The following is a 24887-nucleotide window of genomic DNA, read 5'->3' as shown; positions in this document are numbered from 1 at the left end:
TGTTCACAGGCAGAGTAGAGGAATCTCCTAAACAAAATAGGAAAAGGAAGGCATCTTGCAAGGTACCATCAAAAGAGGAACTCCAGCGTGTACATTTTAGTTAAAGTGTCAAAATACTATCTTAATTTGTATGTTTTTAAGCCAATTAGCTTTTAAAGTGGTCCAGAAATTGTGATTCGTGAAGTGTATTTGTCTGGTTTGGCTATGAAAGAGAGCAAAATAAGTGAGGCACAAGCTTCAAGATAGGAAAGTATTACTTTTCCTTTACAGGCTGCTTTTTGTTTTTATTTTAGTATAAGTAAAGGCAATTTTGTTTTGGATACAGTGGAGAGGGATTAGATAATTTTTTCAGTTTTTTTATACTGCTGCTTGTCTCCCTGTTGGAAAATTCACCCTCGATATTTGTCCTCTTTGGCATGGTCACTGACGATAAAAGAAAATCTGATATTTTGGGTTGTCCCCAGAACAGGTATAGAGGGCAAATCTTCCAATGAGGACACTAGTTCTGGTGACCCTAGAGCAAGCAGTGATTTCACTCACCTTTTGGAGGTATTTTCTTTCAACTCCTGTTTTGGTTATGGGACAGGAAGTGAAGGGAAATTCTCCCCAAAGGGACACAGATAATAAATCTGACATGGGTTATAACCCTTCCTTACTATATCCAAAATGGAAAAAAGGGTTTCCTTTAGTTCTACTTTAAGACATTGTTGATTTAAGGAGATATGCAACTTTAAAGCATATCTAAAACCAAAACAAAATTAAAAATAAATATGCTGCATTTGTATGCAACACCCCCCCCCCCCACACACACACACATGTTTAGTGTGAACTGAGTGCATAGATAACAATTGTTTTCTATGGGCCATGGCATCATGTCTGCTTTGAGCAATGCAGCTCAACTGACATAGTGTAAACTAGCCTTCAGCTGGTGAGAAAATTGTAGTTCTTTTACCCATCCCAAAGTAGTTTTTTCTTTTCACTCAGTGGATGACACAGCTCTGCTTTAGATAATTACCCAATTGGTATAGTGCCGCTTACAGAGTAGGACACTAGGTGCAACTAAAAACCAAAGCACAGTCTAGGGCGGGGGTTAGCAAGCCATAGAACACGATCGACCGGTTGACCATGGGGAGCCGACAGGGCGATTGTGACCACAGCTCTGCCTCCCCCCATCCTCGGAGAGCAGGAGGCATCATAGTGCTGGATGGAGGGAGGGGGCGGGAAATGCTTAGTAATTGGTTGCTAAGCGGTCCTCGCAACCAATTCCCCTTCCCCCTCAAGTCTGTATATCATAGCGATATCCATGGGGGATGGGGGGTGTCATTGGATGTCACTGTCAGCATCTCTGATTGAGGGAGACAAGGTGATACCTGAGGAGTTCATGCTTCAAGTGTCACCCCCGCCTTCCCCACAATGAGGAATGTCAGGACTGAGTACACCCGGAAATGTTCTTCTTTGGCATTTTGTGTCCTGTGGCTGGCTAGCTGCTCCCTGACTGCATAGAGTGAGCACTGATCCAGAGTCCTTCTCCAGTCCTGGGGGCGGCGGGTACTCCCTCGCTACATTGTAAGTATCTACTATCAGCAGCTGCAGCCAATAGGAGGAGCTGCCCAGACAGAGGTCCTGTGGAAATACGTCACACAAGCCCGAGCAGAGAGAGCTTCCAGTGCCCCCTGATGGCAGGCCAAGGGAGTTGTCCGCAGGGCTTGATTTCCTAATAGGCACTCAGCCCCATCTGCTTAGCTCTGGGAAAGAGGAGCAGCACTCCTTCAACTCAGACAGGCGCCCCTCTAGGAAGGGCACCTGTAGGCACATGCCTACTGTGCCTAGTGGGAAATCCGGGCCCTGTGGTTACTGGACTGTTACTGCTTCTGGTTGTACCATTGGTGCTGGTTTCGCAAACCTTAACAGAATGGGAAAAATTTTGTGGAAGGGTTTAGAGGAGGAACGAGTTTCAAGTGCTTATTGGGCTTGGGGAAGCACCCCCTCTGCAGAGGTTTTTCACTTACAAACTGTGCCTATTTCCTTCAGACGTACACCTACACCAAGCTGTAGATGCTGGTGGCTAGTTGCCACACTTTGTGTACTTTAAAAGCCTTGGTACCCCGGTGGATACAGATGGAGAGCCGCCTTGGTTCTGCTTTTTGTCGTTACCATCTCCTGTCCCTCTCTCTTCTTATCTTTCACTACTTCTACAACTGGTTTTTCTTTTTTCTCTCCTCCTTATTCTTTTTTTTTTTCCTTTTTTGTTCTACTTTCTCAGCTCGGATATGTGGTTTTACGGAGCTATCTCATTTGGTTTCATACATCTCGCCTGGGGATACCCCTGGAAATTACGCTCTTTCATAACTCTGTACTATGTGTTATTGATCCTTCCATTTTGTTGTATGGAAACATTTTCACTTATCCACATGGATCATCGCTATACCTGTGCTATATCGATGTTCATTTACTTATATATATTATTATTATTTCTCATGTTTTATTCTGTTCAATTTTGATGTAAAATTTAATAAAGACAAATTTGCCTTTAAAAGCCTTGGTGACTAAAGAGCTTGGCAGCTCTGCTAACTGGTAAATTATACTAGTTGGGGTATATTTTTAAATTACAGATGTTTTCTCTATTTGCTTCAAGGAAACAATTCAGCAGAGCACTGACAATGAAAATAATAGACAAGTTATGGAACATAAACGCCCTCAAAGAGGGACTGTCAAGAGGAAATGCTATAAGGAAGTATCCAATTCGGAGTCCGAATCTGAGGATCCCTCACTGCCTATTAGAAAGGAAACTCCCAGAGATCAGGTTCCAGCAAATAATAACCAAAAATAAGATATACCTCTGCTCAAATCCCAATAGCTTATATGTATAATGCTTATACACATCAGGCACTAAAAGGGTGTAACCACAAGTAACACAAAAATAGTTCACATACAATTCAACACATATTTAAGCTGGCCAAATACATCAAAGTAATCACTCTCTGGCCAGTCTCTACTCTGCTCTGCAAAATGTAAATGCTCCAGTGGATAGAATGCCAGTATGTGACTTTGCAGGTCTATGACCAAACCTGAACCCAAACCTCTTACAGTTTGTGTCTATTTGCCCCTTATTGGCACTATATCCACTGGAGAATTGCATTTTGCAGAGTAGGGACTGGCCAGAAAGGGATTACTTTGAGCCAACTGAACAGCTTAAACATGTATGTGAACGAAATATCCCTGTTTTTGTGCAAGTTTTTCTAGTACGGGTTGAAAGCAGCGTGCAGATGGTACATTTCAAAATTTTTAGTTACCGATAAAAGACACAGATACTTATGGAGAGGCAACTACTAATTTCTCAGGACTTGAGAAATGTTCCTTTTTATTATTTGTTGCTTAGAGCGAAACTAATCCTTCCTATCCTTTGCAGCCAAGGAAGCTGCTATCTTGGTATCTGTTTGATCTGCATTTGCTAAAGTGCTGCACGTGTGTTGAGTTATGACATCAGCCATTTGATGGATTGACAGTTTGGCTGAGAGCAGAAGCAAATGTGACTTTTATCATTCACAACATGCTTTTAATGTAACTGTTTTGAGAAACATTTAAATCAATGTGTTTAGTTCCCACTTGAATTTATTTTTCCATCATTTTTGTCTTGTAATAAACTCTGTACTGTGTTTTCTTTTCTTTTTTTTAGCTTACTGGGCAATATTTTATTAACATGAAGCAGGACATTGCTTCTTGCAAATTAAGACTTTATTGAAAATTACTTTTCTTGTAGAATAAAAAATGAAAACATTTTGTAATATTTATATAACTGTAGATACACAGCATGTTGCTAATGCACAATTGCTTTTTGTTGAGTCAGTACACTATCAAGGTGATCATTGAATTTTTCATTGAACCTGTTGCATACCTACTCCAAGATTTACCAATGCATGGGAAAAAAGGTAGGGTGCCAAAATTTACTTAGTCCACTCTAGGGTCGGGAGCCTAGCACACCCCAGTCACCAGGACCACTTTCTTTTCTGCATGCTAAGGCTTTTCCTATTAGACTACCTTCTTAATGATACAGCTTACTGTATTAAAAAAATGATAGGTAATACAGTTGTGGCCCACAGAATGAGCATAAAGTGTTTTATACTTCAGGGACCATTTTGAAGAGTTGCAACCTGTCTTTAACTAACATGTTAGGAGGTTATATGCATGATATTTTCAGAATTTTGGTTTGGAATGGTTTCCCTCTTTCAGATTCATACCTGGAATTTGTTAGCTTGCCTAATTGATCCAAATTACTATGGGCATGGGGGTTAATTGGTTGTGCAAGGTGAAAGAGAGCAAGCGAAGCAATACTTTTCCTACATTGGCAGCTTTTATGTTGAGGAATATGTTGCTCTAATGGTTTGAATCCATTGTTCTCAGTGACCTAATACTGTATTTTTCTGGACAGACATATCTCAGTAAATTTCTAAATATTTCTTGGAGAGAAATGATATTCCATGAACAATATAAATGCAAAACAATAGTCAAAAGCTGCAATCGATTGCCTTCTTGGTAGGGATGCCTTACCAAATACATCAATGCATGCATGCTGTCTAATCTGTAAAGAGTAAGTATATTATGTCACTAGCACACCTTGGATCTCTCAGAGACGTCTAGTATTATTTAAGCATATTCTGTTCTGATATGCAGAAATAAAGCTGCACTTATTTGCAAGCTGTGTGTGCTGGTGACATATTGTACTTTTGTTTTAATTTTACACAACGCCAGCCAGGGGCTGTTAAAGCATCGTCATCAATCTGGTGTAATTTAGTTTGGTGTGTGGTTAGAAAATATTATCAACTAGTAAAGACAACATTCACATTTAACAAATGCTGTGTGTGTTTCTGTATAGCTCATAAAGGTTCTCATTTTGCTGAATTGCAACTACACCACCATCTAGTGGCTATGTTGCAATATTGTATATTGTACAGATTTGTTGAAGTGTATGGAAACCATAAATCTGTTTCTCAGTATATTTGGCATCATGCCTCACTGTGCAGTTTTCTTAAAATTAAAACTAAAGGCATAACTTGTTTTTGGATAGAATGGCGTGGTATTAGGACAATCTCCGCAATTGGGACACAGATGGCAGAAAATAATAACTTGACAGAAGAATGCTCCTGTACTGTATCCAAAATGAGAAAAAAATGTTTTGCCTTTAGTTATTCTTTAAGCAAATATTTTGTAATCTATTGCAAAGTTTTTGTTAACTGAAGATTCTGCAAGTGACTGCACTTCATGTTGCAGGCTGACAATGCAAAGCCTCTCTTTCACAATTAGTAACAGCACTATTAGTTTTCCTTGCAAGCTTGTTCAGATAGCTGTTGGGTTGCAAATCTGACAGACCTGATAACCTGCCAGGCCCAATCATTAGGTTTGAACACTATCATATGGGGTATGCCATGACAGTACCACCCTGTCTAAGTTCAGACACTAGTTGATACTTGGGCTCCAACAGACTGGAATGCTACAGCAATGATACAGCAAGTGAGCTTGACTGGGTGAGTGTACATATCTAGGAAGTGGGCTGTGTGGAAACACTGTCACTTTGCCTATTTGCCCTGAATGGACAACGTTATAGTGTCTTATTATTTATTGGTAATTTCCCTTGTTAATGATTAACATTATTACATTTATTTTTGTTATGTTTATTATTATGTCCCAAATATGTATTTCCATCAGTGCAGGTTTATATTCAACATGGTCATGGAAAATGGCTGTACTTTATTTTCTTCCAGCTTGGTTGTTCCATGTATGATTAGTATAATGATATTACCTTTATAGAACAACAAATATCTAAACATGATTTTATGTTCTCAGTATGGATTCCAATCAATTAAGAAAAGGGTGTCTATAGAAATACCACAGAAACCTGAGAATCTCACTAGAAAAAATCAGAATTCTCAACTGAAACCTGAGGATGGTATGGCTTCTAGCAAAGTGGATAAGACCCCATACAAGATGCCAGCAATATCTCCTATCTCTTCAAGTCCTGAATCTATCGAACAGGTTAGAGGTTAGTATAGTAACAACTTGTGTATAGTGTATAATTCATGAACTTGCATGTTTGAGGTACCAAGCTTTTTGTTTTATTTTGTATTACAAAAACTGGGAGTCACTTTCTAACTGGACATTTTGTTTATGTATCTCTAGTTCGAGTTATTGTAGTCTGTACTGTGGAAAGAAAAAGGCAGACATCTGTTTTGTCGGTAGGAGGGACACATTGGGGTCAAATTGGAAAGTGCAAAATCTGGTGCAGCTGTCCACTTGAATGGACACATGCACACAGCCATCACATCACGGTGGCACACAGAGCGGGCTGTAAATGTGATCTGAGCTGTGCCTGTGTGGCTCAGATCACATTACCCGCTGGACCCTCTAGGTTCTCTTCTGTTATAAAAACCCTGCCTGTCAGCTAATTTTGCAATAAGTGACTTTACTACCACTTTAAGCTTTGACAAAAGAAAAAATCGAAGGTGATTGGTTTCTTTGCAGAGCTGCACCAGATTTTGCACTCTCCAGTTATAGTAAATCAACCCCACTGTGTGTATCTGAATTGTAAACGCCCTAAAGGACCACTTTCCTCTTCACTGAGTATTAGACCACAAAGTGCACTGGGTATTTTTTTCTTACACTAACTGCACTGTGGTGTCTGGAGAGCCTGGGGTAAGAAGAAGTTGCATTCTTAATTACACATGCTGCTGTGTTTAGGAGCTTTGTCACTTTTGAGTTGCCATCCAACTCCTTGAAGGAAACAAAGCAGGAAGAAAAATGATGGATTAATTGCCCATTGCCATGGCTGATCAGCAAAGCCTATGGGATTGTTTTACTAAAGGCAAATAATCTATGTACTTCATTCATCCTGGGATCATTCTCTCACTGTCATGCATCCTGGGATCATTCACTCATTGTATTCATCTTCCCGCACACTCCTTGAGTCTAGTTTGACAAATAGACAGTTTTTCAGATCCCTGCATAATTTCTCCATGGGATTTGAGATTGCTCGTCCTCTTTCTTTTTAGGCTTGATGATCAGAAGGCTCTAATGCCCATACTTATATATTATAGAGATTACGTATTTCCCACCCTTTATGTATGGACTTCCCTTTTCCTAAAGGGATGAGGGGATGTCTAACTAAAACCTTCCAACTGTTAACTTATTGATTGTTTTTATGGGCAAACGTTGTCAGTCCAAGCTTCCTTTCCCTGACATCCACTTACTGTAAAATCCTTTTCTTGAAATCCATTGAGGGACGCAGGTTTCCATTCCCCCGTGTGTAATTAGTCCTTGTGTATTGCCTGCTCAAAAAATTGAGGCATAATGATTGAGGTATATGGGGGCTTATCATTTTTTTGTCTGCCAAACCTCTGTAAATGGCAGTATAACCAACATATCTTAGAATTACCGCTATCCTGTTTCCCTCAATAGACTTTATGCCAAGTCCAAAAATATATATATTTTTTTGTTTGAAATGTATACTTGGTTTAGATCCTGGGTGCGCAACACATTGGTCATTACCACAAGTTGGACATATTAAGAATTTGTGCTGATGCAGTAACTCATGGTAGCTGGCAGAGTCTCACCACTAAATGTTACTATTCTATTTCCCACCGAGTTTGTCTCCCATCAAGAATGTGTCTACTCCTGGACTCCAGCCACCATTTTCCCATGGATTCCTTGCTTCCTGGATAGTGGACCCAGGAGATGGGTTTTAGGCACTATACAGTAATTGTCCATATAAACAATGCAGAACTAACACTGCATGATGAGCTGCAGGAAAGTGTAAACTGTTGTGCACACAGAATATTTACAGCAAATTCTAATCTAATCCAAAGTGTTATTAAAAGTAAAAAAAAAACACTATTTGAAGAGCCCAAGGTGTTAAAACAGGAATATTTGAAACAGAAAAAATGGGGAGTTTGTGGAAGAGACAGAGAAGTTTGAAGAGTATTGTGAACTTATGGTATACGTGTTCTCTAAGGAGGTTTAGGAGAATCTTTCATTTTCCCGCTAAAAACACCTATTCTTACTATTCTATTTGTCTTTTTTTCCTGTAATTCTAATTTTAAGAAATATAGGCCCTAGGAAATTAATGACTAAAATGAATCCAAACCTGTATAATTTCCCGTTAAGTATGTGAATAATAATATATATGAGTTCCTATAAATAGTTCCAGTTGATTTGGGGGTCTTGTTATTGAAAGCGCTGCACTGGGTGAGATCAGAAGTCCCCACCCAGTTAAGTTAAAAAATTCAACGTTGAACCAATGATTTCTGCTAAGTTGTGTCATTAAAGTATTTTCACATTGCAGCTGAGCACCTGGATTTGGATGCAGGGTTACCAGATAAGGATACAACTTTTACTCAGTTACCTTCCTCTCCTTCACCGTGTTCCTCACCTTTAGCTAGTCCCAGTCCAGTGAAGTCAATTGGCATTTCAACAGCTGTGAAAAATATGAGCAAGCACTGGGCTAGTGCTGATAGGACTGGAAATAAACATGTATGTGAAACTGATCAGGAAAACCTGTCTCCAGCCATCAGTAACACTTCAATGGTAAAGAGAAATTTGTTTCTTTGTTATTTTTTATTATTGTTAATGTATATTTCTATAACTTAACCTATTTCTATATATAAACTGAAGTATTTTTTATCAGCTTTTGGAGGCAGCCATCTTGGGTACACTCAGTTGTGGCTATCTTTAAAACTGTATGAAGTGGTTTCTTTTGGAGATGGAATGCAGGATATTAGTGTGGGACTTCTTGCTATCAGTGAAGAGGCTGCTAGCATAGGATGAGGTAAGTATGCAGCAGTTTAGGGGTTAGTATTAGACTTCGGTTTAGGTGTAAGATTAGCTTTTGGCTCACTTTGAAGTCCATTTCCAAAAATGTTTTCTTTTAGTTTGAATAGACTTATGTCGTTTTATTGTTGACCATGAACCTGCTGAGAAAATATTGCCTCACTTCCTATTATTGCGACAGCAAAACAAGAAATGAGAATAGTCATGACTAGAATGGGAAGACACTGGCAAGATTTCCTATTAGTTCTTGTCTCCCTAGGGGGAGGATATCTGGGCGCTCCATACAGTTACACAAGACACAAATCCAGTTGGGTCAGTCCCAAGTGGCAGAAAATGGATGACATTGCTACTTACAGACCCGACGTAGATAACTGCTCTTATTTTATGTCCAGCTGTCACAAGGGCAGGAAGTTAGGCAACATTTCCTTGACAGGATCACTGACAACAATAAAAACATGACAGAAGTCTAACTAAAACTAAAAGAAAAAAAGAACACAGTTGTCTAGGTGAAGGGATTCTTAAGATGCCCTGAAATTATGCATATTGCTTGTGACAAGATTTTTTTTATTTTTGTCATCTGTTGAGGGACCTCAGTAGTCTTGAAGTCTTAAAACTTCATTATACTGCTGACTACGGTAAGATTGGATGCTGGCAAACAAAAAACCCTGTAGACTAGCCCAGAAAAATCCCTCCTACTGAAGAACTGAGTATAACCATAAACCTATTTTAAAGACTAATCTTTGACTTTTCTAGGAAATTTTTCTAATTCACTTTTCTTTTTAATCTTGACTTTTCTCTACACTGCTTCTGCAGGTTTCCCTCTTTTTTGCAGGTTTCTGGTGCAGTTGTCTTTGACCTGGCTTCTGCACCATACTGTATCCAGGCCCTTTTCTATTTCAATGGTTTTTATTAAATTTTTTAAACAGTATAAACAGAGGCAGTAAAACACGCCCACGCAGGGGCTATCAATCGCACAGATAAACAAAATGCCAAATAAAAAAAAAGGGGAAAAACAATGCTCTAATGCCAACAGGGCAAAAGGTACGCCCACGCAGGGGCTATCAAAGGCACATAAGTTACAAAACATTAATGTAACTGATTATAACAACTAAATGCAGCTGTCCTAGTCACACCAAAAACAGAGAGAGAGAGAAAAAGGAAAAAAAAGAAAAAAAAAAAAAAAAAAGGGGGGGGGGGCAAAGAGCAGGGATTCAAGAGCACCAACACCGAACGCCATTACATCCCCAGACTAGCCGGGGAGAGTGAGGGAAGGGCATATTGCAACCACGGCTCCCATATTTTCAAAAATTTACGTTGGGAGTCATTGCGGATACTCGACATCTGTTCGTTGAGCATCATAGTGGTCATACGATCCCGCACCCCCTGAAGAGGGACAAACGGACTCCTCCAGGCCTGAGCAATTGTTCTAGTGGCGGATAAAAACAGATAGGAAGCCAACTTCTGCTGGTGAGCCAAGAGGCCCGGTATGGGGCAATGAAGCAAAGCATACCGAACATCCCGGCGTATGGAGAGATGGAACAAAGTGAAAAGGAGGCCAAATACACGAGACCAAAAACGAAACAGTCTCGGGCATGACCACCAGATATGCAATACATCACCACGATGACCACAACCCCGAAAACATCGATCACTACAGGCAGGGTTAGCCCGGGCCAACCGAGCCGGAACCCAGTACCAACGAAACAAAACCTTATAGGCTGCCTCCAGTGTGGTCGTATTAAATGAGCATTTAGCTATGAGTGACCAGGCCTTATTCCAGTCCTCCGGATCCACAGCCACTCCCAGGTCGCGCTCCCACTGAACAACATATGAAAGAGAAGTATGCGATGAGCGTCTGTTCAGAGCTGCATAAAGAAGGGATATAAGGCCCGGAGCGCCCGGACGCTGTTGGCAAAGCTGTTCAAAGGCAGATTTCTGGTACGGGAACGCAGAAGTACCCCGCAGCGAGAGCAGCCAGTGTCGCAATTGAAGATATCGAAAAAATTCCGCTGGGGGGATATTCCGGGATTCCCGAAGAGAGTCCCAGGTGGGAAAGGACCGAAAAATCAAAAAGTGTCGCACCTGCGAAAAACCATTAGTCACCCACCAAGAAAACGCCCCTGGGTGATCCAAACCCGGCGGGAAAAGAGGGTTGTTAATAATAGGTAGCAAAGGCAGAAAAGGTGACATCAGACCACCAGAATAACGTACCGAGTCCCAAACTTGTAGGCCATGAAGTAACATCGGACTCAGTGCCATAGGGCGCAGGGCAGGGGGAAGCCATAGAAGCGTCGACAGTGCGATAGGGGCACAATTAGGTAGTTCCAACAGGACCCAGAGGGGGACGTCGGAAGAGGCGTGCAACATAGACAGCGGGGCAATCTGGCTCGCTTGATAATACTTAGTCACGTTAGGCACCCCAAGACCACCCTGAAGTCTATGGGCAAAAAGCGTACTTTTGGATACTCTGGGGTGCTTATCGGCCCAGATAAAACGCATTAACTTCGCCTGAAGCAACCTAAGAAAATGAGGGGGAACCCGCACCGGGAGTGTGCGAAAATAATACAACAATTTCGGCAAGATGGTCATTTTCACCGAATTAACCCGTCCTATCCAAGACAGGTGCGGAAATTGCCAAGAATGCATAAGAGAGGATAGAGAGCTAAGCAATGGATAATAATTTGCAGCAAACAAGGAGTCATAAGTGGGGGTCAAGCGAACGCCTAAGTATTCAAGAGAAGAGGAAGCCCATTTGTAAGGGAAGTGGGATTGTAGGCGCGAAACCAAATCCGAAGCCAAAGTAATATTGAGGGCTATAGTCTTATCCAAGTTGATACGGAGACCCGAAATCAAGGAGAAGCGCTCAAGAACCTGTTGCAAATTAGGAAGCGTCGTCAGGGGGTTAGTAAGAGTCAGGAGGGCATCATCCGCAAAAAGATTCAGTTTGAATTCCTGTCCCGCGTAAGGAACCCCCGATACATTGCAATCGGTCCGAAGCGCTAAAGCCAGCGGCTCAAGCGCCAGGACAAAGAGCGCTGGGGACAGGGGACAACCCTGTCTTGTCCCTCGCCCAATAGGAAAGGGATCTGAATAATACCCAGCGTATTTGACGGAGGCCGAAGGAGAAGAATACAAGGCCTGGATCCAAGAAAGAATAGGTATCCAGGCCCTTTTGAACTGAACATTGTGGAGCCAGTCTGATAGTAACCTTCTGGGCTCTAGGTTCCATGTAGGGAGCATTCCAGACTCCATTCTGGTTAAGTTAGCTGCAAAACACTTTTCCAGATCCATTCCTACTTCCTGCCTATAGTGACTTTGGTGTGTGTGTGTGTGTTGGGGGTTATTGGGTCAGTCCCACTGTACTGGGCTCACTTTCTACTAACAGATCAGTGACTGCTTGCACTATGCCCGTTGATGGTACCAATATCTGAAGGCTAGAGTCAAGCTTTCATCTAGTGTTGGGGTTCTAGTCAGGGGTTGTTTAGGGTTCCTAGGACTGCAAGTACTTTCCCTTTGCATCTGCTTTTCCTGTTTCTGTACAAAGCTTTGAAGTGCCCTGATAGGTTGTTTGCTTTTTTTCTAAGTGCTGACCTTGTATACGTTTGGTGTCGATTTTGTTCAGAAGTGGTCTGTTCCCACTGTGGATCCAGCCATGTCTTGTCTTAACAAGTTGACCAACATACTGAAGGAGGATGCAGAACTCCACTGATAAACCATTAGAAGCCCTTTTCTGAACTCTGTTCTCAATGATGGGCCTAGGCTTATTCTGATTGTGACTTTACTTTGTCAAACCACGTGGCGCTAAATTTTCATTGGGATGGCTTACTTAAAGCATGTGTCTCCTGTTGGTACGTATGCATACGGTACTTTGGCTAATGTGCTGGAGTGCAGAATTCTCTCGTATGAAGTGTTTGATCCACATGGTATTTGAGGGACAAAGCCTCTTCTGACCAGTTCTAGGTGTTCTCATCAAGGAAGGTACGGGTGGCAAAAGCACTCATCCCTCTCAGCTGAAGAAGCTTAGGCAGAAGACTGAAAAGTTGCCTCCCTCTCTGAACTTTAAGAATTGTCCCTGGCATAGCTTCAAGGCCCTCTAAGCATGCCCCACAATCCACCAAAATCTGGCACTCCAAGTGTTCCAGAACCTAACACAAGCCTTCATCTGCACAAAGATGTGCCCCAACTTTCCATAATGCGGGAGTACATCTGTTTACCATTGCAGATACTTGGGCATCTTGCATCCCAGATGCATGGGTGCAAGATGTGGTGTCCCAGAGCAACAATATGAGTTTTAATCTCTGTCTCCCCCCTCATTTTTTCACTTCAAACCTTTCTGTGTCTCCTCACAGACTGATGGATCTCTGCCAGGCCTTCTCAGCTCTTCTGGATCAAGGTATGATAGCAATGATTTCTGTTGCAGAGCAGTTTCAAGGGTTTTACACTGACATTTTCAAGGTTCCAAAGCACAAAGGGAGCATTTGACCCATCTTGGACCTCAAAGCATAGAATTTGTACGCTTGCACCCAGTCAACCAGATCTGCCATTGCCTCCTTTCACCATGGATACTTTATGGCTTCTGTGGACATAAAAGATGATTACATGGTGGTGGTGTACGTCAGTTAACAGGGAGGAATCGGAAGTCTCACCAGAAGAGAGGCAGAGTTGATCTTGTCCTTGGCAGAACTTTGTGTTTAAGGTGGCTGTGTACATTCCAGGCATAGACAATTGGCAGAGTTCCTCAGCTGGCAGCACCTGATGCTCCAGGACCTGTGTCACAGATGGGGAATGCCAGATTTGGACCTTTTTAGTCTTGAAGCTCAACAACAAACTGAACAAGTTGTTTCCATGTGAAGGGAACCACTAAGAGCAGCAGTGGATGCCCTGGTGGCTCCATGGGATCAGTTCATGTAATATATGCCTTTCATTCCCTGAAACTTCTTTTTTGTCTGATCCACAAATTGAGACCAGAGGCATTGTAGTGATTCCGATTGCCTCAGATTGGCCCAAGGAGATATGGTATTTTAAGACTTCTAGCATACACCTTGTGGGCTCTGACATCGATCCAGATCTACTGTCTCTTTGCCATCTTGTTGAATGCTGGCTTTAATGGAATAGCTGCTCAACCTAAGTTTCTAAATAACAGAGGGATCTCTGAGTCTTTATTCCACTACCTGCTGTGTCTGGTTTCAGACGTGGAAGGCATACTTCACTTGGTGTGCAGGAGTTTCTGCATAGGTCGAATCCTCTTTTTCCTGTAGTTTATTCTAGACCAACATTTGGCTCAAGCTCAAGACTCGACTCTTTCCTTTCTGTTCAGAGGTGGTTGTTCTCTCACTCTTTGATTAAGTCTTTTGTGCTGGGGGTTCCCCATGTGGCTCCTACCATTTTGTTCCCTTCTGATGCATGATCTAAATCTGGTTGTCTCTGTGCTTTAGAAGCTCTAGTTTGAACCCATTAGAGATATTTTCTCTACTTAATCCCACAAGATTTTTTATTTGTAGCTATTAACTCTACGAGGTTTCGGAACTTGTGGCCTTTTCTAGCAAAGTAGCCTTTGTTATCTTGCATAAGGACAATTGGGTGTTGAGGTCCGAGATTCTCTTATTGGCTAAGGCAGTTTCTGCCTTTCCCCTCAAGCAGGACATTGTTCTGTAATCCCTTTGTCCTTTCCAGTTCATCACAAGTAAATTTCTTTCCACTGTGTGGATGTGGTTTGGGTTGTTCAAGTCTGGTGTTCAGCCACTTCTTTTTTCAGATAGACTGATTTTCTTTTTGTCTTTCTTGGAGGGCAGCCAGGCTCCTCATTCCACCATTTCCAGGTGGCTTAGACAGACCACTGTTCATGCTTAAGGTTTTGACTGGGTTCCCCGCTTCCCTGTTAAGGCTTGCTTCTCTAGGTCTTGGGTTTTTAAATATCGGGCAGCTATTTCCCAGATTTTGTAAGGCTGCCATCCAGTCTGCCAGGTGGACATTTCTATCTCATCTGATGCAAGCTTTGGACATAAGATCCTTCAGGCATCTCTTTAGGCTGCAGACAGACAGATACTCAAGTTAAAGTCCATTTTTTGGAGTCCCTCTGGGACACAGGTCCCACCCTTTATGTTTATACAAAAGTGAGACATGCTGGTAGTAGGATTAGGGTTTTTCCCTGGGCTGACCTAAAGTTTTTTTGTTTGCATTGCCCAATCCTCCTTCATACGGTCTCAGATATCACAAAAGCTATTACAAACTATAACTATCATTATTTAAACATTTATAAACTGTATAAAAAACAAAACAAAAAGATGGTAGACAAGTAAACTGTCTTTTTTATTGATAAAAACTCAAACAATGAGTATGACCAAAACTGAACATAAATAAGCAGACATGGCTTATTGGTATAGTTTCAAACATTTGAAAATAATTAGGAGGGACATCTTAAAGGGTTTTGAGTAGGGAAACATGGTATACGAAATGAATCACCCATCTGACCAATGAGGGTTTGGCTTTTGTTTTATTATGTATGACAAAATAGGGCATAAAGAGTATATTGAAAAGAAAGTGGGGGTAGAATAAGTCAAATTGTTGTTGTCAACATTAGCCTCAACATAAGCCCCAATAATCGATATCAGAAGGAGTAAAACACAATATTTTTTGTGTATATAGTGCAGCGCTAAAGATTTTATATATTGTGAATATTAAATCATCAAAATACAAACCATGATATATATACTGGAATTTATACAGCTTTAGACACTAGTAATGGTGGTGATCAGTGACTTATAGTGGGACTGCGATAGTGTGGTGGGCAATCTGGCTCTAGCTGACATTGGCTGGGATTTACACTAACACTGACATCAATAGTGACACTCATACAGTGATCAGTGCTAATACTGTACACTGTCACTGTACTAATGGCACTGGCTGAGAAGAGGTTCACATCTAGTGGCAAAGGTTTAACTGTGTGCCTAACAATGTGTAATGTGTGTAATATGTGCTGCTTTTGCTAATAGATGTGGCTGTTTTTAATCCCTGCTTTTCAGGGAAAAGAAATAGCCACATTGCTGCACTGTGTACAGAGCCCTGTGAACACAAGGCTCTTGCTGTGATTGGCTACAACCGATCAGCAGGTCCTATCCATAAATCATTGGTCAGGACTTGCTGCCAAACTTGTGCTGTAGCAAATCACAGCACAGATGGGGCGGGGGGTTGTGCGCACATGCCCTATACCCAGAGGAGCTGCATCATGTGCATGTACATGATCCAGCCCATCTGCGGTGCCCGCCCGGCTGGGCTGCCCGTGAATTTACTGCGGGCTGTCCTCAAGTGGTTAAGCTATGCAGTTTCACTGGGGTTGTTATTGAATAGGAAGAAGGGGTTCCACATTACAGGGTGTTCTGTCAGGATGTTCATTGTTATACATTAAATGTTTAGACCCCTATTTCATAATTTCATTGCTGCTTGTGTCCCCATGAAGCAGATTTGACCTCATTTCCTGTCCAGGTACTAAAGTATGATGTGATGGGGCAATTTCCTTTTATAGAGGTTGCATTTTAAATCTACCAGAAAAATGTTAGTCGGGGTATATAGAACAATTGAAACATATGTTTTAAATCTTTTGCACTGTGCCCAAAACTAAACATTTTTTCTTGATTTGGGGCTTTAAAAATTAGAGGAGCTATGCAAGAGCTTGCATTTTATTTTGTATTTTACAGATACTTTTAGGTTAAAATTAACCTTCTGAAATAAATTCCCTATATTCTAGGTGAGTGTAACTCTGAATAACTCAACTGTTAGTGGTATCAATTCCCTAGATGCCCAAGATCCTGATTATTATGAACAGCGTGTTAACACATCTCCCATCACTGTTCAAGCATGTCTTCAGTCACGCACGCTGACGCTAAAGGTTAGTGCTTCTTTTGAAGAAATGTGCAGTTAACGAGCATTTTTTTATAATGTTGCGTGTTTTTCATTTTATGTGATTGCTACCTTTCTAATATTGATTTGTTAACAATGCAAACAAATTACGCCTTCTGAACAAATGCTACAATTTTTGAATTTCTAGAACACAAAGTGGGACTAAGATGTGACATCCTTTACTGTCTTACCATCCAGGCTTGTTTACTCTCCATATAATATAACCCCATTTAAGTTGGGGTTATACTATGTTAAAGCATAAACTGGCCCAGGATAACTCCTTCTACTACCAGCATGCCTTTTCTAGTGTACTTAGGGGATGGGTATCTGCTTCTGTAAAGACTAACCTGCAATTTTATTAGCACTTTATCAAGGATCCTACTGGTGGCAAGAGTACTCATCTTCCTATGGAAGAAGCCTAAGGAGTAGACTGTGAAACTGATTCCCTCTCCCACCATCAAGAAACATCCCATTCATTTTGCCATACTCTTAATTTCAACATCAAGACTCTCTCAAGCTTGTCTGCCAGTTCACCTGCAAAGTCTGGCATTTTAAGTCTCCCAAATCCTCTAACAAGGCCCAACTTTCCAGTGTGGGAGGACACCTGTTGACCTTTGAAGACACCTGGACAGCTTGAAGGAAGTGGTGTTTCATAGCTACAAAGTTTCACTTTTAGCCCATTCATCATTTCCTTACTTCAAACCTTCCTACTGTATGTCTCCACACAGACTAGCAGATCTTCATCAAACCTTCTCTGTTCTTCTGGAAAAAGGTATAATTTCCCCAGTCCTTGTGGCATAAGGGTTCCAGCAGTTTTCTTCCAACCTGTTCACTGTTCTTAAAGGTGGCATTCACCCCATCTTGGATCTCAAGTCTTAGAATGTTCACAGTCAAGTCCAAAAATTCTGGATGGAATCCACCAAATCTGTCATCAGCCCCCTCCACTAGGGACACTTTCTGACTTCTGTGGACGTTAAAGATGCTTACCTACTTGTGCCCATCTTTCCAGCACATCAGAAATATTTACAGTTTGTTGTGGAGCCCCTACACTACCAGCTTGTGGCCTTGCCCTTCTGCCTCTCCTCTGTTCCTTGAGTGTTCACCAAGATGCTGCCTCCACTGTTAATCCTGCTGTGTTGTAATGGCATCCCCATTGTTAGAGACTTTGATTATCTTTAGAGAGAAAAGTCAGAGAAGGTTCTGTTTGGACAGCAGAGGTTCAGGCGGATCCTGAACCTGGTCCTAGGCACATCTCACTCGAGAGCAGGGGTATCAAACTCAATTGCAGTGCCATCGTCTTGCATCTGTATATATAATCACAATACTTGGTACAAGTCAATTCTGTCTCTGTACAGGCCAATTCACTTGACCCCAAAAAACAGGTATTCCTGGCTTGGTGGCTCAGGAGTCACACTTTGGACTCAGCAAAGTTATTTCTTACTGTCTTTTGGTAGATTCTTTCAACAGATATCAGCCTGTCAGGCTTGGAAGGAGTCTTTGGGCACTTTTTTGATATAGGGGGCTTGGTCCCTCTTATGATAAACATCCTGGTGCTTCAGGCAATTGGCTGTCCCTTCACTGTTCATCCACCCAGATGAAGGATTGTTCAATTTGTATTCATTGAGACAATGCTGTGGCCTGCCATACACCAGCCTTCTCGGAGGAATCAGAATTCTTGCAGCAAAAGAGGTAGAATGGATCCTATCCTAGGAAGAGCTTTATGTTCTAGCCTTGTCAGCTGCAAACATTCCAGGTCTAGACAATTGGCAGAATGATTTCTTCTGCCATATACAGTGTCTTGAAAAAGTATTCATACCCCTTGAAATTTTCCACATTTTGTCATGTTACAACCAAAAATGTAAATGTATTTTATTGGGATTTTATATGATAGACCAACACAAAGTGGCACATAATTGTGAAGTGGAAAGAAAATGCTAAATGGTTTTCCACATTTTTTACAAATAAAAACTTCATGTTGGTCTATCACATAAAATCCCAATAAAATACATTTACATTTTTGGTTGTAACATGAAAAAGTGTGGAAAAGTTCAAGGGGTATGAATACTTATTCAAGGCACTGTAAATACAGACACACCAGACCAAAGCCAGATAAGAGTCTAAAATAATTTTGAATGTTGGCAAAAAAGTTATATAAAAACAGCCATTCCCCTTTCATTAGGGCTCAATACAGAACAGGACTTCACATATTCATACAATATATTAAAACCAGTATTATACTCTCCACATGCAGTAACAACTTGACATCTGTTTCTGAGCAGCAAAGTTTTCTTCAGCCTGCAGCATCTAGACCTGGGAGAGGTGTGTCGCAGGTGGGGGATTTCAGATATAGACAAATTGTATCCAGGTACAAGGATTCCCTGGTGGAAGCAATGGATGCTTTGGTGGCTCCATGGGATCAGTACCTTCATTGCTCTTGACAGGCCCAGGTGAATGTGGTACACCGACCTGGTAAGACTTAAGGCGGATGTTTCATGGGCTCTGCCAGATCATTAGGATCTTCTGCTTTAAGAATAGATTTATCATTGTGCTTCTTGGTTGCTGGCTTGAGCAGCATGGCTTTTGAAGCCCAAGTTCCAAGGGACAAGGGCATTTTCGAGTGTGTGATTCCTACAGTGCTTAACGCTAGTAAATCTACTTCCTGCAAGGTCTATCTTTGGCTGAAGAAGGCATAGTTTACTTGGTGTGAGTCTTGGGCTTTCACCCCTGGGGGTTATCTGTGGGTTGAATCCTCCCCTTCCTGCAGCTGGTTTTGGACCAGCATTCGGTTATCAAGGGTCCGGTTTCTGTTCTTTATATTCCTTTTCAGAGACTGTTGGCTTCTTAAGCAGGCCGTAGACAGAGCATATTTCTTTCCTGCAACAAAGACAGTGTTGACCGGAATCCCTCCCTCCAAGCCTTTTTGTTCTTCCAGCGGGGGAGCCATTCTCGCTGGGAGAACACAGTGATCATTGCAATAACAGCCACTAGCAATAATCACATGTAAAATCTGACAGCCTGGTTGTAGTGAGGTTGATTAGTTGATCAACTTGGGTATATTCATCCTGCCCATACATAATTGGAATCTTGGCCAGTTCAGTAGGACCATCTATGGCCGGCCAACCTCTTTGATTAACACCTTTGTTCAGGAAGTCTCCTATTTTGCTGCCCTGTTTGTTTTCCCAGTGATTCTGTGGGATCAGAAACCACCATTTTAAACCCTATTCATCTCTTTATTCTTACCCACAAAGTTGTTTTTCTTGTAGCCATTCAGCTCATTGAGGCAGGTCTTTGAAAACCCCTTTGGTCTTGTATAGGAACAAGGTTGTGTTGAGGTCCAGGACTTCTTGCCTAAGGTAGTTTCTGCCTTTCACCTCCACCAAGACATTGCTGTTCTGTCCCTCTGTCTGGTTGCAGTTCATCACATGGAACATTTCCTCCATTGTCTAAATGTGGTTCACGCTATGTGTCTATCGTTGTCAGTATCTGCTTCTTTCAGAAAAAGGATTTTTTTTTTCAGTTGTAAAAGCACACTGGAAGGGTGCCCCAGGTTCTCATTCAACCATCTCTAAGTGGTTCAGGCAAACAATCATTCAAGTTTATTGTAAGGGATACAGAATGCAGGTATCCAGTGGCAGACTGTCCAGCTCAGTGTAGTTGTATTTAGGAAACTGTAATCAGACTAAGATTAAAATAAAGTTTATTTATGCACACAACACCATTCCAACACCAACAGACCGTAAGCAAAGCAAAAGTGAATAAACGTGACAATGAAGCAAAACCAAACCAACAACCTACAGTAACTGTAATATACTATATACAATTGAAGCTGACATAAACAGGGCATGACCAGGACTGGGAACAAGGGGAGCAGAGATGGGGTATCAGGATACAGGGAACTAGATGCAAAATATGGATAAGGCAGGGATCAGGATAATCAGCAAGCAGGTACCTGGCTAACAGGCAAAACACTGAAGCACTGATACAAATCAATTGAGGGGTTATATACCTTCCGAGCCAGCATGAAGTAGAGCCTAACTACTGGGATTTTCTGGCTGCTGGGAGACACCTGCTAGTGACCACCATTCAACTCTGGGAACTACAGTGCCACCAACAGGTTATTCAGGTTCTGACACTTAGGGGTTTATTTACTAAAGCTGGAGAGTCCAAAATCAGACTCGCTTCTCAGCTTATCAGCTTCCAGGTTTCATTGCCAAAGCTTCATTGAACAAGCTGAGGTTAGAAGCTGATTGGTTTCTATGCAGAAGGGAGTCTGATTTTGGACTCTCCAGCTTTAGTAAATAAACCCCTCATAGTCTCAAGGAGCCTGCTCCACTCTCTCCTGTCAAGGCGGACTCTGCTAGATCTGTGCACTTGGGCTTTTTGACATCATCAACTGTTTCCTAGTAGTGATTAGTCACATTCAACCGGACCTGGCTTATCCAGTCCAATTCTTCAGTTCTCGTGAGTGATGGGAACATACCCTAGCATTTATATCCACACAGGTGGCATAGACACCTTAATCCAATCACCTATGAATGTACCAAGGCAGATATTGATTGTTTCCCAGATTTGCAAAGCTGCCTCCAGGTCTTCTGTTCACACTTTCTCGAACGACTGCCAGATAAACGTTTCTGCCTCACATGTTCTCTAAGTTCTACAAGGTCGACATTTCATCCACACACATTCTGTAAATTTTAACAGGTGAACATGTTGGCTTAATCTGATGCCAGCTTTTAGGTTGCAAGCAGTCCCCAGCTCTGTTATTTTCATGGGCCTGTTCGTGATTTTTGTTTTTCCCACTGCGCTCAGTTGGACTAGTTCTGAACGTCCTGAAGGGTAAAGATCTCCTGTGTCCCTTGCCAGATGAGAAAAAATAGGATTTTTGTACTCACCATAGAATCTTATTCTTAGAGTCCATTGAGGAATACAGGTCCCACCCCTCTTAATTTATGGTTCTGCTTTTGTTACACCTTTGCTACAAAACTTAGTCATGCTGGTAGTAGGAAGGGTTACCTTGAGGTGACCTTCAGTTTGTTTGCCAGTGTCCAATCCCTCTGTAGACTTTATGCTCATCTCTAAGCACTACAGGGTCAAATACTTCTTGTGCCCTTCAATGGACTTCAAGAAATAGATTTTGTGGTGAGTACAAAAATCCTATTTTGCTCTGCGACTAGCTTTGTATCCAAAACTATTTTGACAGAGCCAAAAATATGAAATATAAAAAACCAAGTGTCCCAACTTGCATAAAGCAGTTTCACGCTTGTTGGCTTTCAGCAGTGGAAGATATGTGCCACGGTTAAAGGCGCTTATACTAATTGTCATTTATATTTTTCTTTCCAGAAAAACAGTTGTGCCTCTTACTGCTCAGGCTCAGTTGTAAAAAAAACAACTAATGTTACACACACAACTTTCCATGAATCTGGTATGTATCATACACTAGTTAAAGTGATGATTCCATTAATCATTCCAGGTATGGCATTTTTACAGCTTGGACCACTGTAACTATGCATAAAACTGTGGGATCTCTCTAGAACCTTAAAATCACTTTAGTAGAAACTGCTTCTCCAGTGATCTTCACTAGCTTCCAGGTTGCATGCATTGTAAACACAGAATGTCAGCCGCTTGGCACTGGTGCCATTCAGAAAATGCTTTCAATTTTCTCAGTTAATGCAAAGCATTCTCTGATTGGATGAGGTGGATAGCTTGATGTCAGTGCCCTATGTCTCCAACTTTTGTCCAGTCAGAAAAAGCTTTGAATTCATTGAGAAAATACAAAGTATTCTCTGAATAGTGCCCATGCCGGGCAGCCAAAATCCTTTGTTCACAGTGCAGCTGGGCAGCCACCTGGCTTTGGGCTCGAAGACTAATGGAGATTTCTGGAATAGCAGTGTCTATTGTAGTGATTTTTAGCTTCTAGAGGAATCCCACGTGTATGGTTTATGTATAACTACATTGGTCCAAGCTGGACTAATGTAACTGTAAAAAAATGCCACAACTGGAATTCTTCTTTAACATATAGTTAAAACCCCCTCAGAAAACCTCCTATTGAGTAATCTACTTATGGGTATAATCGCATGTTTTTTCTTTTATATGTTGTTAAACGTTTATTTTGGCAGTCCATGTGCAATGCTTATCTTCCAGGCTTCCCTCAGCCACTTTGGTATATTGGCTTATTAGTTTTAGACTACAAATCCCAGCATACCTTCTGCTTTTGGATTATCAGTCAAGAGGGTACACAATACACCCTCCAAGAACCAGCTCCCTAAGCAGACAAATGTAGAAGGTATTTTGAGCACTGGACTCATTTGAACCTAACCCATCTCCATTAGTTGCTCATGAGGAACAGTATAAAGCACTTTGTTAATTGATGCCGCTATATAAGTACCTGTAATAATAAAATATTAAAGTCATTTCAAGTCCTAAAAACTGCATTTAAACTGCCTAGGATAGAGCTGTTCCGTTATCTACAAGTAAAATATATTATTGCTTCCACAATCCACCCCCCTAAAGACGAAGATGACCCTAACCTGTTTTGAGCAAAGGTGCCGAGATGACCCCCCCCACTACCCAGGCTTGATCTCCTTGCTGTGAAATTCACTTTTAACAGGCCCTACGCCACCTCAACATGATTACATGCATGCATGGACCCAAATCTGGAATACCTCTAAGTCAAGCCCACAGAATGCCCTGGATCTAAGTATAAATGTGCTAGCCACACTGCTCGATACCACTGTCCTTTTGCTGCAAGGTAAGACATTATTTAATCTCAAACCAGAGGCCTAATGAAATACCAGTTCAAATTAATGACATAGTGCTAACAGCCACCAAACAAACAATATAAAAAGCTTGACTGTTAGTTTCACTCTGATTAGCTGAACTAAAAAATTAGACTTCATCGGACTTTCTTTAATAAGAAACTCACAGTGAAAATTACAGATACAATGCCCACATTTAAAAAATCCGTGAGTCTCACAACCTTTACCAGCCAACTTTGACTGTCGTTTGATGAACAGATGAAATCAGTAGGCTTAACTCTCTAGGCCTAAATAGACTTTCCCTCTCAGCTTCCTTCTTTTTCCTTTACCCCCTTTTCTCCTGATTAAAATGCTACATCTGTATTAATATGCCAAGCTATGTGAACTGTCTAAACTGCTGTACTTCTAACTAAATAGCCACATGTGAGCGATTTTTCTAATGTATCATGATGATTCCTTGAAATGTATGGGAAGCAATGGGATAAATAAAAAGAACTATTGAACTAAAAATGCAGAAGGTAAATATCTTTTTTTAATGTGGTCACATCAGCCTCTGCTATGCTTTCTTCCTGCAGAGCCAGTAGGTGGGCACTTACGGCACACATGTCATTGTGAGGAGGTGCCTTCTTTAATACTAGGTCTCATATAAGGTTTGCAAGAGACACAAAATGCTGTTGTGACTTTGTAACCCAGCTGTCCTATGGGGAGGTGCTTTGGTGGGGGATACACTGCTTCAGATTGAGAATGAGAAGAGTAGCATTGCCTTACTGCCACAGGAAGTGGTGCAAAAAGGGGCATACCTGTAGGATCAGTTCTTAAGATGTTGGGAGTGGTTGTAGAACAAAACACTGAGGATTTAATCAAAGCAAACTTCAAGAAATGTATGCTTGACACTGAGAATAGTCAATTTTGCCTGGATGTACACTTTATGGCAGAACCTCCCCCTAAAGGGGAAGTTCTGCTTGTCTGCTTCCTCCCCCTCCACTGCCACATTTGCCACTTTTTTGGGGGGAGCAGGTACCTGCTTCCACTTCCGGTCAGATTTACTACAGCGATCTGAGTTGGAAGTTCGGCCCTCCCCTCCTTCCCCAACAGCCTTCTGCAACACTTTAAAGGTCCCAGAAGACTGCGGGACCATAAAGTGCAGCACGCCTTGCACATGCACTGTGAGAAACCGTCTGTGAAGCTGCAAGGCTTCACTTCCGGTTTCCGTTACTGAAGATGTCGACACCTGCAACCGAAGCCAATTGAAGAATTGGCTCAGGTGAGGACATCACTGGATCCTTGGACAGGTAAGTGTCCTTTATGTTAAAAGTCAGCAGCTACAGTATTTGTAGCTGCTGACTTTTAATATTTTTGGGGGAGCCTGGAGCTCCGCTTTAAGAATTGCAGTCAGTAAGAGGTTACTTTCTTGGAATG

At 41.6% G+C, this 24887-nt stretch overlaps 2 protein-coding genes across 2 annotated transcripts in view; one reads left to right on the top strand and one right to left on the bottom strand.

Moving 5' to 3' along the window:
• Nucleotides 1–24887, bottom strand: part of PHACTR3 (phosphatase and actin regulator 3) — a 190255-nt gene that overhangs the window by 23354 nt on the left and 142014 nt on the right. The gene's annotated exons all lie outside the window — the stretch shown is intronic.
• SYCP2 (synaptonemal complex protein 2) overlaps nucleotides 1–24887 on the top strand; it is a 93655-nt gene that overhangs the window by 53290 nt on the left and 15478 nt on the right. Inside the window, exons 30-35 of the mRNA XM_089658653.1 lie at nucleotides 10–62; nucleotides 2636–2803; nucleotides 5842–6037; nucleotides 8333–8574; nucleotides 16562–16702; nucleotides 22054–22135. Coding sequence (XP_089514779.1) covers nucleotides 10–62; nucleotides 2636–2803; nucleotides 5842–6037; nucleotides 8333–8574; nucleotides 16562–16702; nucleotides 22054–22135 — 882 coding nt within the window. The remainder of the gene's footprint in view (nucleotides 1–9; nucleotides 63–2635; nucleotides 2804–5841; nucleotides 6038–8332; nucleotides 8575–16561; nucleotides 16703–22053; nucleotides 22136–24887) is intronic.

This window comes from Staurois parvus, unplaced genomic scaffold (genome assembly GCF_062004578.1).
Source record: "Staurois parvus isolate SC_StPar_1 unplaced genomic scaffold, SC_StPar_1.0 ptg001087l, whole genome shotgun sequence".
NCBI classification, from domain to species: Eukaryota; Metazoa; Chordata; class Amphibia; order Anura; family Ranidae; genus Staurois; species Staurois parvus.
This window is presented reverse-complemented; position numbering and strand designations above follow the sequence as displayed.